We start from the raw sequence: 19,430 nt of genomic DNA on the forward strand, positions 1-19,430 counted from the left end.
GTTAAAAAGTCTGGATTCTATAAAATATGTGAACTGGCTGCTGAGAGATACAGAAATGTATGTTATCTTTGTTATGTACAAGGGGGGAAATGAGACACAAATCCACAAATAGAAATGCATGGCCATATATTTTGCAGTTGGTAATATTCCTCCTTAGCTTAGTTAAATAAAGATGAGAGGAATACAGTGGACTCTTAATACTACACATCTGCTGGAACCGACTCCAAAGGGATTCCTGCAGAAACCTATGACCTTACAAAAATTATAAATTAGGTAAAGCACAGTAGAATTAATTTGGTTTTTTTTTACACATACAGTAAGTGCACAGAAAATATCCCAAAGCTTAAAGTAAATGATCACAAAAGAGAGAATTCAATTAGCCATAGTAAATTACTGTGGCTAATTGATCACCCGAAGGTTATTTAATTGTACCTGAAAGAAGGTGTTATCAGGGATCTGTTTTCACCTGTCCAGAGTACGGAAAGCAAAATCACTGATAAGTGACATTTTTTTTCATCGTGAAAACACATTGGCCCTCATTCCGAGTTGTTCGCTAAGAGTCATCGCATCGCAAATGTACGAAATGTAAGTATCTGCGCATGCGCAAATGCGTGATTACGCATGCGCGAGTACATACGTACGACAACTGTGCAAAATTACTTAGAAAAAAAAAAGCCGTAACTGGCAACCGAAAACGAGGAGTGGCGTGGGCGTTGCGGAGGCGCGACTTCGCAATGCTTCGACATGGGCGTGAAAGTGGGCGTACAGTGTGGGAGTATGCAACTCGCAATGGGCGTGTTTTTAGCAAATAAACATTGTCGCTGTTAAAACTAACATAGGAAACCGTAGCAACATTCACGCAGCAGCAGAGTAGGTCTGCAGTTACTCTACATTTGCGAAGTACTGGTACAAGTGTGTATGCAGTAATTAGCAGTTAATTGGATATCACATTCATCTGATGTCCAATTACTTGTTAATTAATGAGCAGATGAAAGTTACCAACCAGCAATTGTCTGAACACACATGACATGTTTAGTCTACTCACATAGAAATCTCACACACTGCCAAATAAGGGTGTTTTTTTTTTTTTTAAATTGTTGTGTAAGCCTTTTTAAAACTTGTTTTAATGTGTGTAAGACTCCCAAATACAAGCAAATGAAAATTTTTGTGAAAGTGTTTGAAATCTGCATAATTGTTTAAAAATAAACCAACACCAACATAATGCAGCATACACTTTAATTTAGGCTTAAAAGTCACAATAATATAATATCTGACAATGTTTGAAATGATGTCCTGTTGACCCTAGATATTTATAAAAAGCGTCGTGTCTGTTTACTTAATATGGACATTAAAGTGTGGTGCAAAGCATACCTTTTTTTTTTATTTTTTTCAATTTTTAAGGAGAATTAGCAGATTGGTCTACAAGTGTCTATATGCTGACCTAATCTTTCTGGAACTGCATTACCTGGAAGAAACTGCTCACATTTTTGAAATATATTTTTTATTACTATATAATTTTTTGACAACATTTAAACATGGCTCCACATGAGTCGCACAGGCAGAGATGGACCAAGCAGCAAGCAGATGGCACTGACAATCATTAGATAGCAGAACTCAGTACTCTGCAAAAGTCTGCTTCTGACAAAAGTATATTTTTAAAGCATAAATAAAACATGACACACCCTGCCACACACACATTTTAAACCAAATGAGAAAGAATTAGGATCCACCACACAAACACAACAATACATAGCACACTAGTAAGAGGAAGATGGCTCTGGTGTTTATACACATAAACTCACAGGCTACAATACATCCAAACAGAAAGAATACATTTCACTAAGAGGGAGTTATCCATTCTGGTCACACAAGCCAACTCCAAAAATACAGAGAGGCAACATCAAAAACATGGGTGCTGCCCATCTGGAGAGACATCATTTTCTTCTTTTTCTCCCCGCCTGAGGCTGTTCTTCTTTGGAAGGTCTGCGGAGCGACCTTCGTTGGGCCTGCCCAGTGGGCTGTTCTTCCTGGGCAGGGGCAGGGGAGGGAGCCGATGTGGGTGGCTCTCTGCCACTGTGGGCAAGGGAGACAGCGATGGCCTGGAGCCCTTGCAAGATGTTATTTGCAAGGGTTTGGAATGAGGAGGCAAGTTGTTCTTGGCCCTGCCTGATCTCTGCCAGACCTTGGCAGAGTTGAGCAACACCTTGCTCAACATAGGTTCGGTGCTCAGTGAGCCGGACAGCTATCTGGCTTACCTCCCGGATGACCCCGTCTTGAAACCGATTTAGGCTCTCACCATACCTAGCGATTTCAAGCAGGATCTCCGGGATAGCAGAGGGTTGGGTGGGGGGGCCAGTAGGAACCTGCAGAGGTGGGATTTGTTGGCCCACACTGCCAGACTCACTAGGTCCCTCCACCTCAGCCTCAACCACATAACCGTCCTGTGACTCAAACGGATCACCCCCCTGTGCTGTGTTTTGTGGCAAGCAAATAGAAGAATGTGTGGGAAAAAAGTAGGATACAAAATTAGTTTATTATTATAAATACTGTCAAAATTACAGACAACTAAATGTGTAAACTTACCTTCCAAGTCATGTCCCGTCAGGATCTCAGGCAGGTCCGTGTCCATATGAGACACCCCTTGGCCCTCCTCATAACTGACACAGGGCATCGCCATCTCCTCCAAGTCAGTATACTCCACAGCGACAGATGCTCCTCCACCTGTTGCCCTTGAGGCATTCCACTCCGCAGCCCTCTTTGCCTTCAGGCGGGATTTGAAGTCGGCCCACCTACATATGTATTGTGAAAGAGGGACAAAGTAGAGTCTTATTATTTGTCTAAGCTAATATATAGGACACGTGTTCTGCTTGTGTTTGCTAGACATAACATCACATGTAACTACATTTTTTAGTCAACTTAGCACAGAAAAAGGACTGTCAATATGCACTTACCGTCGTCTCACTTCCTGTGATGTTCTGACGACAGAGCCAACTTCATTCACAGATTTTGTGATGTCTCTCCAGATTCGTTCTTTTGAAGCAGCCCCCATGTTTTTTGGCCCTCTATGGATTTTGGACATGGCCTGCGTGACCAAGACACGCAACTCCCTCTTAGTGAATGCAGGCTGTCTTTTCTTCCGTCTGGAGGTAGCCTGTGAGGTTTCTTGTTGTTCATCACCATCTTCCTCCTCACTAGCAGCTTCTGTCTGTTGTGTTTGTGTGGCTAAAGCCAATTCTCCCTCAGTTTGGTCACTTTGTGTGTGTGGCAGAGTATCCCCAGTCAATTGTTGTGGTTCAGAAGCAGACATTTGCAGAGTACTAGGTCCTGCCTCTTCAACATCCGCAGAGGCGTATTCCAGCATGCGCCGTTGGCAATCTATGCGTCTTTTCCGCAATGCCATCTCCTGCTCTGCAATGCGGTCCATCTCTGCTGCGATTTGCTCACGAGAAGCCATGTTTGTGATGACGTGTGTACGCCGAGGTGTGTGCTTATATACCTACGTGCGTATCGTTAATTCACACAGGTGTACACTGTTAATCTGATTAATGATTGCACTGCTTATTTAAGGGCCTACTTTGCACGCTGTGAGTGTAGGTAGTTTGGAGTTTCACTTGAGTTTGTTGGCTTGTGCGTGAAGGTGCTATAGGAATTTGCAGAGTGAGTAATTGTCAAGCATACATTTGTCCTTTCGTTTGCGTTTTGAGTATAGACATTTTTTTGTTGCGTTTTTTCGTTTGTGAGTATTCTGGAAATCTTCTTTGTAATTTTTTGAATTCAAAGTTTTTTTATTTTGGTTTTTTTTTAATTTTTATTTAAAAACAGATATATATTTAGCAAGTCCATTTTTGTAAATAAAACTGTGCTTCTTTGATTTGACTGTCATTTTTGTTCTCTTGTAGGAGTTGTTTTTTGGGTGAGGAAACCCTTGTTTATTTGGAGTTTTTGGTGTGCAAGAAAACACAAAAACTTTATTGATTTTGGATCAGGTAAGTGCCCTTTGCCTGTGTTGTTGTTTGTTTGTTTGAATGGTCTGTATGTTGTTTTTGACTGTCATTTTTGTTCTCTTGTAGGAGTTGTTTTTTGGGTGAGGAAACCCTTGTATATTTGGAGTTTTTGGTGTGCAAGAAAACACAAAAACTTTATTGATTTTGGATCAGGTAAGTGCCCTTTGCCTGTGTTGTTGTTTGTTTGTTTGAATGGTCTGTATGTTGTTTTTGACTGTCATTTTTGTTCTCTTGTAGGAGTTGTTTTTTGGGTGAGGAAACCCTTGTATATTTGGAGTTTTTGGTGTGCAAGAAAACACAAAAACTTTATTGATTTTGGATCAGGTAAGTGCCCTTTGCCTGTGTTGGTGCCTGTTTGTGTTTGTTCAAAGTGTTGTTATTATGTTTCTTTGCCATTTTGTAAAGACAAGTATTTTTTCTTACCTGGATTGATCTGCAAAGTAGTTTTTTTCTTGCCTTGCCTAGCTACTAAATGGTTTATTTTTGTTACTTGATTGATTTTTTTCCTTTTTTTAATTTTTATTTATATTTGTTTTTATGGTGTTTGTGATGTGCTTGATGCTCAGAAATCTAGAAACTAACATTTTTGGTTTTTCTCACATTAACATATGTTTATTTTTTATTTTTTAAATTTTGTTCCTGAATTGAACCCAGAAATAATGTCGTACGCTCCTGCAGTAAGTTGACTCCACCTTTTTTTATACATTTATTGTTTGTATATTTTTTAATAAATAATTTTGGAGTATTAAACATTTTTTTGTTTTTATATCAAAAAAGTGTGTTATGTCGATATTTATCGCAGCAGAAGCCCTACCTCCCCAACCCACGCCAGCACTCCCACCCCAACCGCCAGCCCCACAACCACAACCGGCTCCTCATCAACCAAGGCAACGGAGGCGTGCTAGGCCACCAATTTTCAGAACCCGTGTCCTACTTTTTGGGATGCCAGATGATGTGGTGGTGCGTAGATACAGGCTGCCACCACATCTAATCCTAGACACTCTCTCCATAATAGAGAGTGATCTGGAGTCTGAAATTCGGTATCCTACAGCAATACCACCATTGACACAATTCCTTGCTGTGTTACATTTTTTGGCTACAGCCTCATATCAACATGTTGTGGGAGACCTGGTTGGCATGTCGCAGGGCCAGTTCAGTAAGGTCCTGCGGCGTGTCTGCCAGGCTTTCCTAAAGCGGGTGAAGCAATTCATTGATATGCCTTTGGATGTTGGTGCCCTAGATGTGGTGAAGCGGCAATTTGAGGAAGGTGGTAGTCGCTTCCCACATGTTATTGGGGTTGTGGATGGCACACATGTTGCTATTCAGCCACCAAGACATAATGAAGAAATTTATAGAAACAGGAAACTGTTTCATTCTCTGAATGTAATGGTTGTTTGTGGGCCATCCCTCCAGATCCTTTCCCTGAATGCCAAGTTTACTGGAAGTTCACATGATGCATATGTCATTAGACAATCAGGGATATGGCAGAGATTAAGAGCAAGTCAACGAGCAGACATGTGGTTATTGGGTGAGTTTGTAGATATTTTTTATCTTAAAAATAAATGAAATTTTTGAATATACTCTTTTTAATTTAAGGTTTTTCCTCAAACAGGAGACCGTGGATATCCTTGCACCCCCTGGCTCATGACTCCTTACCGTAATCCCAGGCCAGGACCACAGATGGCATTTAACTCCGCGCTTACTGCCACTAGGCAGCTGGTGGAGCGCACAATTGGTGTCCTTAAAGGGCGGTTTCGTGTGCTCCACCGCACTGGTGGCGACATCATGTATTTGCCGGAGATGGCAAGTAAAATAGTGGTCCTGTGCGCAATACTACATAATATCGCGGTAAGGAGTAGTGTAGAGCTTCCTCAGGCAGAGGAATTGCCTGATGAGGAGCCAGGGGTTGTTCGACACTTCGGTGGTGGGAGTGTTACACGGAGGGGGAGCCAAGTGAGGGCAAGGATTGTTGCCGAATATTTCAGGTATAGTGTTTTTATCTTATTTGTATGTTGAAAAAACAAAGCACAGTATGCTTATGTTTTGTTTGTAATGTTGACATTTTGTTTGAGATTGTAAGGTCATTGTGTAATGGTTTAGGATTTTTTGTTTATTTGTCATTTTAAAAAAAGTAAAAATCCGTTAACACGTTAAGCTTACAATTTGAGATTAGTACAAAATATAATGTGATGTGGCTAAATAGTGTCCTTATTTGTTTTATATCCTAAAACCTTGATTATTTAAACAAACACAAAAACAAATGAAATTGAATCTTGCCCACTTTGTGACTGTCCAGCTGAATGATCACACAAACTGTGGTGAGTACACAGATATGTTTAGAATTTTATTCAAAACTGTGTGTCTCTGTGTCTGTTTGTGTTATGGTTTTTTTTTTTTATTTTTTTTTTTATGCAAAAATTTACTTCTGCGGATGCGTTTTTCCGCTCGTGCGAAATAACACTGCTCTTCACAGCATTGCAAAGATCAATAAAGTTATTAGAAATGACAACAGATTTATGACCAATCACATGCTAACAGACGCTATAAATATATGCCCAAATAAGGAAAACGCCATTGCCAAGATGCGTGCTGCACCGTTCACCAGGCGTGAGCTCCGCGTCCTGGTTGCGGTGATGGACCGCCACGTAGGCCGCGTTGGGCGCTTCATCCCAAATCGGGTGAAGCGCGAGGCCTACGCGGAGGTCCGCCGCCTGCTGCGGACTCGCGTCCGCAGCAGGCGGTCAATCATTCAACTTGAGAGGAGATGGAGTGATCTCCGCAGGAGGACTCCCGAGCTGTTGGCGGAGATCCGCCAGCAAATTCGTTCTATGCATACACGACGTAAGTTACATTACATAAGAATATTAGCAAACATTGTGCAAATTTACACTAAGTGGTAGGCTAATTGCAACGCTGAGTGTGTTTTTTTACAAAATAGGACAGTGTGTGTGGTTAGGCCAAACAGTACTGACTGTAGCAAACTGACACCAAACAAGTGCATGTTTTCAAGAATTAATAACCAGCCAGGAAACTGGTCCCAAATACTTGATCATTGCTGCCTATATAATAAGGTGCCTTGAATAGTGATCTGGTGATGTTGCCTAGACCAATCAATATGACTCAATGGACTAGATTACGGAATGAGCTTCAAAGTAAAAGTTATGACTCATTTTGTTTGCTGTGGCCAACATGAATAGGATTTATACATGTTTGATTTTCATTTCTAAAAAACACTGTATTTTACATGGAACAGAACATTGAATATTGAAATTGTTTACTATGTAATTTCACATGTAAACTAAATGTTGTCAAAAATATCATTATAGGACAACAACAATGGCAGACCTCTCCGCCCCCTTCCCCTTCCCAGTCCCCCTCCCCTTCTCACTCCCCCTCCCCTTCTCACTCCCCCTCCCCTTCCCAGTCCCCCTCATCTTCCCAGTCCCCCTCATCTTCCCAGTCCCCCTCCCCTTCCCAGTCCCCCTCATCTTCCCAGTCCCCCTCATCTTCCCAGTCCCCCTCAGCTTCCCTGGCCCACTCCACTTTCCATTCCCCTTCTCACCACACCTCTCCATCTCTTTCTGGGACCCCTTCTCCTCCTTCCCATACCCCTTCTCCTTCAACTTCTACATCCCCATCTGAACCCCCCTCACCCTCTATTGCCTTAACTTTCTCTCCGCCCCCCTCGCCCTCTCAATCAGACCCCCCCTCTGAAATTTGCGCCCAAATCCAGCCTCCTTCCCCCATCCAGCCTCCTGCCCCAATCCCTCCTCCTTCCCCAATCCCTCCTCCTTCCCCAATCCCTCCTCCTTCCCCCATCCAGCCGCCTTCCCCCATCCAGCCAACATCCCCACCCAGTGAATGGGCAGAGGAAGCCCCTGAAGACCGTTCAGGGAGTCTTGATGTTGCCGTGGAAAGTAAGTTTATTTTTTGATTTTTAAAAATGATTACCCACTTACACTTACAATGCCAAAACATGCAGTGTTGTACTGTTTGAATTCTTGGACCCTGGACAAATATTTGTTATTTTCATCATGGTGTACATGTTGCCTTTACATATTTGTGAGTGTCATTATATGTACAGTGTGTATGTGTGCAATGTTTTGTGTGTCCACTCTAGGTTGACACTCATTAGGTAGCCAGGGTTGCCAGGACAACAGGGTTTATATGTGTTAGTTTTTATGGTAAACAGTTAGACCTGAGTGGAGTTTAGTATGTTGTTGGCCTTTTACACTTGGGCCTGTGTAGTCTGAATATTTGCACTTACAAATCACATGCTTCACTTTGTTATGCAGCCTAATGACACACTGATTTGTTGTGTGAAAGTTACATTCACAAAATGACTAATTGTTCTAGTCAAACCTGTTTGCACTTATTTAGTAAGGGCAGCTTTCAGGGAGTGTGGGAATGCTATGATATGTTGGCCTTCGGAAGATGTTGATATGCAGTGTGAGGAGGCAGGACCAAACCCCTTTAAAATAAACAAAAAACAAAAAGATGGTAATGAATGCCAACATGGTGTAACAGTGACGAAGATGGAACATAACTTTAACATGGGATGTCGCCCATAACAACCAATACAATTAATCTTTACAATTGGGGAACCACTTCTACAAGATAATAATTTTATTTTGGCTTGTTTGCTATGGGCAACGCTACATCTTAAAATGAACTCACATAGTAGTAAATGTAGCCCATGGTCTTTAAAATTGGAATAAGTAACAAAAAAAGACTGAGCAGGCTTGCGTTTTTTTATGCTAATGATTGTACCATAAAACAGTCATGATGTATCAACTTTGCCATTAAGCAGGCCTGTCCAAACTGCGCAACTGCAACTGTGGAAAAACTACACATCCCAGCATGCCCTTACACAGGTTTGGCATTCCCTGGCCCCAAAACTGAGTCAACGCATGCTGGTATATGTAGTTTCACACAAGCAGGAGGAATGCAGTTTGGACCTGCATGCATTAAAGTGTGCTTTGTGCCTTGCTTGGATAATAAGCAATGTGAGTAAGTTAGTAATGTTTATGTTATCTCTTAATTTCAGATGTTGCCGTTGGAGATCCCACATCGTTACAGTATATTTTTACAAATATGAGGCACCATCTCCAGGCCTTGTTGGCACTTGTTGACGACATGGAAAAAATATGTTAATTGTTTGTTTGTTTTTTTAAAAAAAATAACATTATTCAACTTTAGAAAAAAAATAAACTATTACATTTAAATACTTTTGCGACTCCTTATTATTTATTAATGCAATAAAGGAACACCAGATTGCATAACAAACATTTCTTACCTTAAACATTTCAAACAACTAACGTAAGTTATTTTAAAAGACCAACTAAAACATGTTATTGGCTAAATAAACATGCAAACACCTTCATTCACATACAAAAACTCAACTTTAATAAATTCAGAAAACACATTAGAACAAGCACATTGCAAACATCTATATTTATATTAAACATGTTAATAAAAGGAGGCTCTTTTATGGCTACAAAGTGTTCTTCAGGTATTTAAACAAATACTTAATTGATCATGAACATTTCAAATCATTCACTAATTGGATTTGTTATTGATGAGGGCTTGTGGACTTTTAATTGGAAGGTGTTAGTCCACGAAATAGTAAAAAAACAAATTCAGCTGCGTTTCTCTGCAAAAGTGAGCACTTTAACTGAAAAATGTGTAAATCTACTACAACTTAGTATTTTTACGAAGAAGTATGTGTTAATGCGATGGGTTCGCATTGCTGCGACGATTTCGCATTGCTGCGATGTCATTTGGCGTACGCCCACTTTGTGTAATAATGTGTGCGAATGAGCAAAAATACGTTGGGGGCGGATGTTTGCAAATTTACTACATTAACGCAACTTTACTAATAAGTTGTGCGAACGAAAAACTTAGCGAACAACTCGGAATGAGGGCCATTGATCCCGGAACTTATCCCAGATTCTGTGTGTTTTTGCTCGACATAATTTTCAGGTGGAAAAAAAAATGGGCTGCAATTGAATTGCCTGATAAAACCATCGGGCAAAAAAAAAAAAAATTACGCTAAAGCCTGTTTATTTTGCCCAAAAATGTATCGGGCACAATTTAATTCATCCCTAAGTATCCATAGTGACATGTGTGTAGCCACAGGAGTTTATTTAAGAATACTTTCAAAATAATTTAGCAGCTGCTGTGCATAATCAGAACTGACTGTTTAAAAAAATCTATATATATCACAGACTTACAGAACACAGATCTCCAGCCACTGGTTATATTACATATAGCACTGTTCCCACTGTTATTGCATTACATACCTCCTTTCCCACAGCACCAGCGGAACACCTGGCTATAGCTGTGATATTTTCACTTGCCACTGATCCCTCTATTGCATCAACATAGCACACTCTTTCCTTAGCAAGGTCATACATAGCTCACAATAACACAATTACATGATTTAAAATTAGTGAATCTCATATTTTTCTTAACTTGGGATGTGCCATAATCATCAGCACAGTGCAACAGTGATTTTGACTGCACCTTTCTAAAAGAATACCCTAACATTTCTTCTTCCCATCATTAACCTATGTGGCATGAGATTATCTGGAGCTGTAGTGGCTTGACTAGACTAGACAGATAATGCTGTGACTGCCCCATTTAATCGTACCAGAGCTTTGTGAGGCAGGGCTGTCACATTATGACATTACGTAAGATAATGGCATACTGTATGACAAAAGCTGCCAGCTGAATACATTGTCTGACAGACAGAGCTGAAACATTAAGGCATTGTACACATGGACATTAATTTTAAGCATTTAATGCTCATTTACAAAGTCTATCAAAAGTGCAGTTATTGCAAGTGTATAGACATTCTTAAAAAAACAATATTTTTAAAATGTGTTGGATAAGTTTTAAATAAATGTTCTTAACCTAATGCAATCATAAAACAACAATTTATGAGTGCTTTTTGGCAAACATGTTCAGTGGCAAACGCAGGATTTGCATGGGGGGGTTTCCAGAACTGGGCGGAGCCAATCACGGGGGTGGGGACTGAGGTGACCCAGTATATGCTGGGTCCGTAAAACTAGTGTGTCTGTGTGTGTGTGTGTGTGTGTATATATATATATATATATATATATATATATATATATATATCTACACACACACATATATATATATATATATATACACATACACACACACATACATATACACGGGTGGTCTTCAGTATGCCGGCGGTCGGGCTCCCGGCGACCAGCATACCGTCGCCAGGAGCCTGACCGCCGGCATACAGACACTTATTCTCCCTCGTGGGGGTCCACGACCCCCCTGTAGGGAGAATAGAATAGTGTGGCGCGCGTAGCGTGGCGAGCGCAGCGAGCCCGCAATGGGCTCATTTGCGCTCGCCACACTGTTGGTAAGCCGGCGGCCGGCCTCCCGGCGCCGGTATGCTGGTCGCCGGGAGGCCGGCCGCCGGGAGATCGTAGTGAACCCATATACACATATACATAGCATATTAAACATGCATACATATATATATATATATATATATATATACACACACATACAGTACACATATATATATACACATGTATATATATATATCATATGTGTGTGTGTGTGTGTGTGTTTATATGTATGTATGTATATACATGTGTATATATGTAGGCACATGGATATATATGTACTATAATTAAAATAAAGTAAACTTTTATTGCACTTGCAAGTGCCACCAGGAAGACAGCAGGCTGCAGAGGACGCTAGACAGTCATTAATAATACTCATGCAGCTAAAAAAAAAAAAAAAAAATTTTTTTTTTTAGTGGAGGGGGGTTTCTGGGTACTCGGAAACCCCCCTGGGTGCGCCACTGATGTTAGCCAGTTAAGGCGGCTGCTGATAACAGATGCAGTGGCAAATCGCTGGGCAGAAATAAAATGAAAACCGTAGCGAAGGTTCAGGGATGAGACCCCCCCCATCCCCACGCCACCACACACTTTGCCATATAAGGTAAATATGGTCTGATTTTGCATGTAACACACAAATACTGAGCACGGGGCGGGCTGGCTTGCAACTTTCAGACTAGGGGGAAAACAGAAGCAAGTGGCCCTGGCTTTTCTGCAAAAAAATAGTGTGATGTTCATGAGAGGTGAATTACATTCACTCACTGGCATTGACTTTCTGCTAAGTAATACATTTATTCACATAATTCCCTAAGACATATAACATCAAAGGCAAGTAACATCAGTCACTCACCCGGAGTATTATTATTACCCTTTATTTGCTAGGCACCACATAGGGGGGAATTTAAAAGTTATCGCCCCCGATTTCCCATCTAAAGTGTCGGGAGATTGCAGGGGGCAATACACAATTGATGTCCCCTGTCATGCTGATCGTGCCCATTAGTGTCGGGTTTAGCCGCGTAAAGTTGCTAAATCCAACTAAACTAATGGGCGTGATCAGGAAAAGTGCCATTTGGGCACCTAAACGGATCACTTTTCACACATTTCAGCTTGCTACCGCCGGTAGGTGTGAGCTGAAATGTAGACACCGGCAGCCGATCACGCCCGAACGGAGCTACATTTGAATAGCTCCTTTTGACGCCATCTAATGGCTGTCGGCAGGAATAACATTTGAATTCCGATCATGGTGTACGTAGTGCCAAACAAGAGGTATACATTACATAAGAACAAGGCATAAATAGTGCCAAACAAGAGGTATACATTACATAAGAACAAGGCATAAATAGTGCCAAACAAGAGATATACATTAGAACAAGGCATAAATACAATGCACAAATGTAAGTAAGGAGTATAACACAAAAACTGGAGTAAAACCATAACCAGGATGTGACACAGGTACAGGGGGTAGGAGTAGCCATTGGCATTCCATATAGCCTAGGGCATTCAGTAGTCATCAATAGGAGATGGATGTTGCATGGATAGTACACTATATGAAACCTTGTAACTAAATAACAGCATAGATGTCCTATACAAAAAAAGAGAACCTGCACAGTGACATACATAGGGAGGGATGCATGACACGTGATGCATCCCACCACTTATCGCAAGCATGACGTGTTTATTAGTACTGTATGCGTGAATAAAATCACAAAGGACAGCTCTCCTGATAAGAGTTGTCCTTTGCCATAGAAGGACCTCTGGGTTTAGTACCCGGTGGTCCTCCTGCACATGCATTGAGTGACGCATGTGCCATGGGGGTGCTGGGAGTCTCAGGTGGAAAATGTGAAAAGAAACCCATAGGCTCCTATTGGACAAAAAAAACAAAGTATGTTTGACCCAAGCGTCAGTTGGTAGTTTAAATACAGGCTGCTCTTTAAGTGGGTAAACTCACCCCACCTAAACTAAAATGCACATAAAAATTCCACTACGTGGAGACAAAGGGTGAGATTCAAATGATATATCACGCCCAATTTCCTTTCTAAAATGATCTCCGTTATCGCGCATATTGCGCCCATAGTAATCAGGTTTAGCTGTGTAAAGGGTTAGGTGCCTCGCTACTCCGGACGTAGCGAGCTGAAATAATGATACAACGACCCTGAGGGCAGAAACAGAATGAGTGTGGAAAGGGGTGAACAGAATTGAATCCCGCCCAAAGAGTGCTAGTATTTAAACAAATTTAATATAATTAATCTGAAATAACACATACAAATAAAAAACAATAATGAAATATACTTGGAGCACACCTAAAACTAAATAAAGTTCAGAAAATTACCGGCGGCGGTCGTTACATAATGTCCCAAAAATAAATTTTGTTTCAAAGAATTATCAAATTGTAATATCAGAGGCTTATTTATTGTAAGCAAAAAGGTGCTGCTTGTATAATAAATCAGTAGAAAAAAAATCACTTTCTCAACCGGAGTCACTTTATATGCTTAAATAGGTAAACAAGCATTTTTTTTAATCCATCCACTGAGTTATTATTAGAAAGAGATACTGCTTATATGTTTATCAGCAGAGTAAATATCACTTTATCAGCCGGGTTGAAATCAAGTAATAAGTTTAGACAGGTGCACAAGCATTTTTACCCATCCACGGAATCCATGAATATGGTAAGAACCTCCTGACTGCTGGTGCACAATCCTTTAAACGCTGTCCTATCCGGAGGAAACAAACATATAACCACGGAAGGATGGGACTCTGTCTCCCCAGTCAAGTGCCTCCCCGACGATGCGTGTCACAATTGCAGTGACCACTTCATCACTCCCATCAGCACGCCGCTCTAGTGTGTAGTGCGGGGATCTCGATGAGAAATCGGTAAGAGGGACCAGAAATAGTGATGAGCGGGTTCGGTTCCTCGGAATCCGAACCCCCCCCCCCCGAACTTCACCCATTTTACACAGTTCCGAGGCAGACTCGGATCATCCCGCCTTACTCGGTTAACCCGAGCGCGCCCGAACGTCATCAACCCGCTGTCGGATTCTCGCGAGATTCGGATTCTATATAAGGAGCCGCACGTCGCCGCCATTTTCACTCATGCATTGGAGATGATAGGGAGAGGACGTGTGCAGCGTTCTCTCATTTGTGTTCAGTGTGCTGCAAATATCTGTGCTCAGTGTGCTGCAAATATCTGTGCTCAGTGTGCTTGCAAATATCTGTGCTCAGTGTGCTTGCAAATATCTGTGCTCAGTGTGCTGAAAATATCTACGTTCTCTGCCTGAAAAACACTACATATCTGTGCTGCATTGTAGTATATAGTAGGAGGAGAGTGCAGAATTTTGCTGACCAGTGACCACCAGTATTATATCAGTACGGTACAGTAGTCCACTGCTCTACCTACCTCTGTGTCGTCAAGTATACTATCCATCCATACCTGTGGTGCATTTAAGTTTTGCGCAGTATATATATATATATAGTAGGAGGACAGTGCATAATTTTGCTGACCACTAGTATATAATATATAGCAGTACGGTACAGTAGTCCACTGCTCTACCTACCTCTGTATCGTCAAGTATACTATTCATCCATACCTGTGGTGCATTTAAGTTTTGCGCAGTATATATATAGTAGGAGGACAGTGCATAATTTTGCTGACCACCAGTATATAATATATAGCAGTACGGTACAGTAGTCCACTGCTCTACCTACCTCTGTGTCGTCAAGTATACTATCCATCCATACCTGTGGTGCATTTAAGTTTTGCGCACTATATATAGTAGGAGGACAGTACATAATTTTGCTGACCACCAGTATATAATATATAGCAGTACGGTACAGTAGTCCACTGCTCTACCTACCTCTGTGTCGTCAAGTATACTATCCATCCATACCTGTGGTGCATTTAAGTTTTGCGCAGTATATATATAGTAGGAGGACAGTACATAATTTTGCTGACCACCAGTATATAATATATAGCAGTACGGTACAGTAGTCCACTGCTCTACCTACCTCTGTGTCGTCAAGTATACTATCCATCCATACCTGTGGTGCATTTAAGTTTTGCGCAGTATATATATAGTAGGAGGACAGTGCATAATTTTGCTGACCACCAGTATATAATATATATCAGTACGGTACAGTAGTCCACTGCTCTACCTACCTCTGTGTCGTCAAGTATACTATCCATCCATACCTGTGGTGCATTTAAGTTTTGCACAGTATATATATTTATTTATTTATTTATTAACAGTTTCTTATATAGTGCAGCAAATTCCGCTGCGCTTTACAATTTGAAATAACAATAACAAAATGGGTGATAACAAACAGTCATAGAGGTAGGAAGGCCCTGCTCGCAAGCTTACAATCTATAGGGATATAGTAGGAGGACAGTGCATAATTTTGCTGACCACCAGTATATAATATATAGCAGTACGGTACAGTAGGCCATTGCTATTGATATATTACTGGCATATAATTCCACACATTAAAAAATGGAGAACAAAGATGTGGAGGGTAAAATAGGGAAAGATCAAGATCCACTTCCACCTCGTGCTGAAGCTGCTGCCACTAGTCATGGCCGAGACGATGAAATGCCATCAACGTCATCTGCCAAGGCCGATGCCCAATGCCATAGTAGAAAGCATGTAAAATCCAAAAAACAAAAGTTCAGTAAAATGACCCAAAAATCAAAATTAAAATCATCTGAGGAGAAGCGTAAACTTGCCAATATGCCATTTACGACACGGAGTGGCAAGGAACAGCTGAGGCCCTCTCCTATGTTCCTCATGACTAGTGGGTCAGCTTCACATGAGGATGGAAGCACTCATCCTCTCGCGAGAAAAATGAAAAGAGTTAAGCTGGCAAAAGCACAGCAAAGAACTGTGCGTTCTTCTAAATCACAAATCCCCAAGGAGAGTCCAATTGTGTCGGTTATGATGCCTGATCTTCCCAACACTGGACGGGAAGAGGTGGCACCTTCCACCATTTGCACGCCCCCTGCAAGTGCTGGAAGGAGCACCCGCAGTCCAGTTCCTGATAGTCAAATTGAAGGTGTCACTGTTGAAGTACACCAGGATGAGGATATGGGTGTTGCTGGCGCTGAGGAGGAAATTGACAAGGAGGATTCTGATGGTGAGGTGGTTTGTTTAAGTCAGGCACCCGGGGAGACACCTGTTGTCCGTGGGACGAAAATGGCCATTGACATGCCTGGTCAAATTACAAAAAAAAATCACCTCTTCGGTGTGGAATTATTTTAACAGAAATGCGGACAACAGGTGTCAAGTCGTGTGTCGCCTTTGTCAAGCTGTAATAAGTAGGGGTAAGGACGTTAACCACCTCGGAACATCCTCCCTTCACGTCACCTGGAGCGCATTCATCAGAAGTCATTGACAAGTTCAAAAACTTTGGGTGACAGTGGAAGCAGTCCACTGCCAACTAAATCCCTTCCTCTTGTAACCAAGCTCCTGCAAACCACACCACCAACTCCCTCAGTGTCAATTTCCTCCTTACACAGGAAAGCCAATAGTCCTGCAGGCCATGTCACTGGCAAGTCTGACGAGTCCTCTCCTGCCTGGGATTCCTCCGATGCATCCTTGAGTATAACGCCTACTGCTGCTGTTGTTGCTGCAGGGAGTCGATCGTCATCCCAGAGGGGAAGTCGGAAGACCACTTGTACTACTTCCAGTAAGCAATTGACTGTCCAACAGTCCTTTGCGAAGAAGATGAAATATCACAGCAGTCATCCTGCTGCAAAGCGGATAACTCAGGCCTTGGCAGCCTGGGCGGTGTTAAACGTGTTTCCGGTATCCACCGTTAATTCACGGGAAACTAGAGAATTGCTTGAGGTACTGTGTCCCCGGTACCAAATACCATCTAGGTTCAATTTCTCTAGGCAGGCGATACCAAGAATGTACACAGACCTCAGAAAAAGAGTCACCAGTGTCCTAAAAAATGCAGTTGTACCCAATGTCCACTTAACTACGGACATGTGGACAAGTGGACCAGGGCAGGCTAAGGACTATATGACTGTGACAGCCCACTGGGTAGATGTATTGCCTCCCGCAGCAAGAACAGCAGCGGCGGCACCAGTAGCAGCATCTCGCAAACGCCAACTCGTTCCTAGGCAGGCTACGCTTTGTATCACCGCTTTCCATAAGAGGCACACAGCTGACAACCTCTTACGGAAACTGAGGAACATCATCGCAGAATGGCTTACCCCAATTGGACTCTCCTAGGGATTTGTGACATCGGACAACGCCACCAATATTGTGCGTGCATTACATCTGGGCAAATTCCAGCACGTCCCATGTTTTGCACATACATTAAATTTGGTGGTGCAGAATTATTTAAAAAACGACAGGGGCGTGCAAGAGATGCTGTCGGTGGCCCGAAGAATTGCGGGCCACTTTCGGCATTCAGCCACCGCGTGCCGAAGACTGGAGCATCAGCAAACACTCCTGAACCTGCCCTGCCATCATCTGAAGCAAGAGGTGGTAACGAGGTGGAATTCAACCCTCTATATGCTTCAGAGGATGGAGGAGCAGCAAAAGGCCATTCAAGCCTATACAGCTACCTACGATATAGGCAAAGGAGGGGGAATGCACCTGACTCAAGCGCAGTGGAGAATGATTTCAACGTTGTGCAAGGTTCTGCAACCCTTTGAACTTGCCACACGTGAAGTCAGTTCAGACACTGCCAGCCTGAGTTCCCCTCATTTCCCTCATCAGGCTTTTGCAGAAGAAGCTGGAGAGATTGAAGGAGGAGCTGAAACAGAGCGATTCCGCTAGGCATGTGGGACTTGTGGATGGAGCCCTTAATTCGCTTAACCAGGATTCACGGGTGGTCAATCTGTTGAAATCAGAGCACTACATTTTGGCCACCGTGCTCGATCCTAGGTTTAAAGCCTACATTGTATCTCTCTTTCCGGCAGACACAAATCTGCAGAGGTTCAAAGACCTGCTGGTGAGAAAATTGTCAAGTCAAGTGGAACATGACCCGTCAACAGCTCCTCCTTCACATTCTCCCGCAACTGGGGCTGCGAGGAAAAGGCTAAGAATTCCGAGCCCACCCGCTGGCGGTGATGCAGGGCAGTCTGGAGCGAGTGCTGACATCTGGTCCGGACTAAAGGACCTGCCAACGATTACTGACATGTCGTCTACTGTCACTGCATATGATTCTGTCACCATTGAAAGAATGGTAGAGGATTATATGAGTGACCGCATCCAAATAGGCACGTCAGGCAGTCCGTACGTATACTGGTAGGAAAAAGAGGCAATTTGGAGGCCCTTGCACAAACTGGCTTTATTTTACCTAAGTTGCCCCCCCCCCCCCTCCAGTGTGTACTCCGAAAGAGTGTTTAGTGCAGCCGCTCACCTTGTCAGCAATCGGCGTACGAGGTTACTTCCAGAAAATGTGGAAAAGATGATGTTCATCAAAATGAATTATAATCAATTCCTCCGTGGAGACATTCACCAGCAATTGCCTCCAGAAAGTACACAGGGACCTGAGATGGTGGATTCCAGTGGGGACGAATTAATCATCTGTGAGGAGGGGGATGTACACAGTGAAAGGGGGTGAGGAATCGGAGGATGAGGAGGAGGTGGACATCTTGCATCTGTAGAGCCAGTTTGTGAAAAGAGAGATTGATTGCTTCTTTTTTGGTGGGGGCCCAAACCAACCAGTAATTTCAGTCACAGTCATGTGGCAGACCCTGTCGCTGAAATGATGGGTTTGTTAAAGTGTGCATGTCCTGTTTATACAACATAAGGATGGGTGGGAGGGCCCAAGGACAATTCCATCTTGCACCTCTTTTTTCTTTAATTTATCTTTGCATCATGTGCTGTTTGGGGACTATTTTTTGAAGTGCTATCCTGTCTGACACTGCAGTGCCACTCCTAGATGGGCCAGTTGTTTGTATCGGCCACTTGGGTCGCTTAGCTTAACCATCCAGCGACCTTGGTGCACCTCTTTTTTTCTTTGCATCATGTGCTGTTTGGGGACTATTTTTTAAATCTGCCATCCTGTCTGACACTGCAGTGCCACTCCT

General features: G+C 42.5%; 1 protein-coding gene across 1 annotated transcript; it reads left to right on the plus strand.

Moving 5' to 3' along the window:
- The first annotated feature begins 4,778 nt into the window (after nucleotides 1-4,778).
- Nucleotides 4,779-6,052, plus strand: LOC134908831 (putative nuclease HARBI1). Its single transcript, XM_063915031.1, has 2 exons — nucleotides 4,779-5,532; nucleotides 5,617-6,052. Exons 1-2 carry the CDS (start codon nucleotides 4,788-4,790, stop codon nucleotides 6,018-6,020), a joined length of 1,149 nt encoding a protein of 382 aa, XP_063771101.1. The 5' UTR covers nucleotides 4,779-4,787; the 3' UTR covers nucleotides 6,021-6,052.
- Nucleotides 6,053-19,430: the final 13,378 nt, after the last annotated feature.

The sequence above is a fragment of the Pseudophryne corroboree genome, chromosome 1 (assembly GCF_028390025.1).
Source record: "Pseudophryne corroboree isolate aPseCor3 chromosome 1, aPseCor3.hap2, whole genome shotgun sequence".
NCBI lineage: Eukaryota > Metazoa > Chordata > Amphibia > Anura > Myobatrachidae > Pseudophryne > Pseudophryne corroboree.

Excerpts from the sequence above, each read along its gene's own strand:
- LOC134908831 (XM_063915031.1), top strand. The coding sequence starts at position 4,788 with ATGTCGATATTTATCGCAGCAGAAGCCCTACCTCCCCAACCCACGCCA. Across the intron at positions 5,533-5,616 it reads AGCAGACATGTGGTTATTGG|GAGACCGTGGATATCCTTGC; the intron begins GTGAGTTTGTAG and ends TTCCTCAAACAG.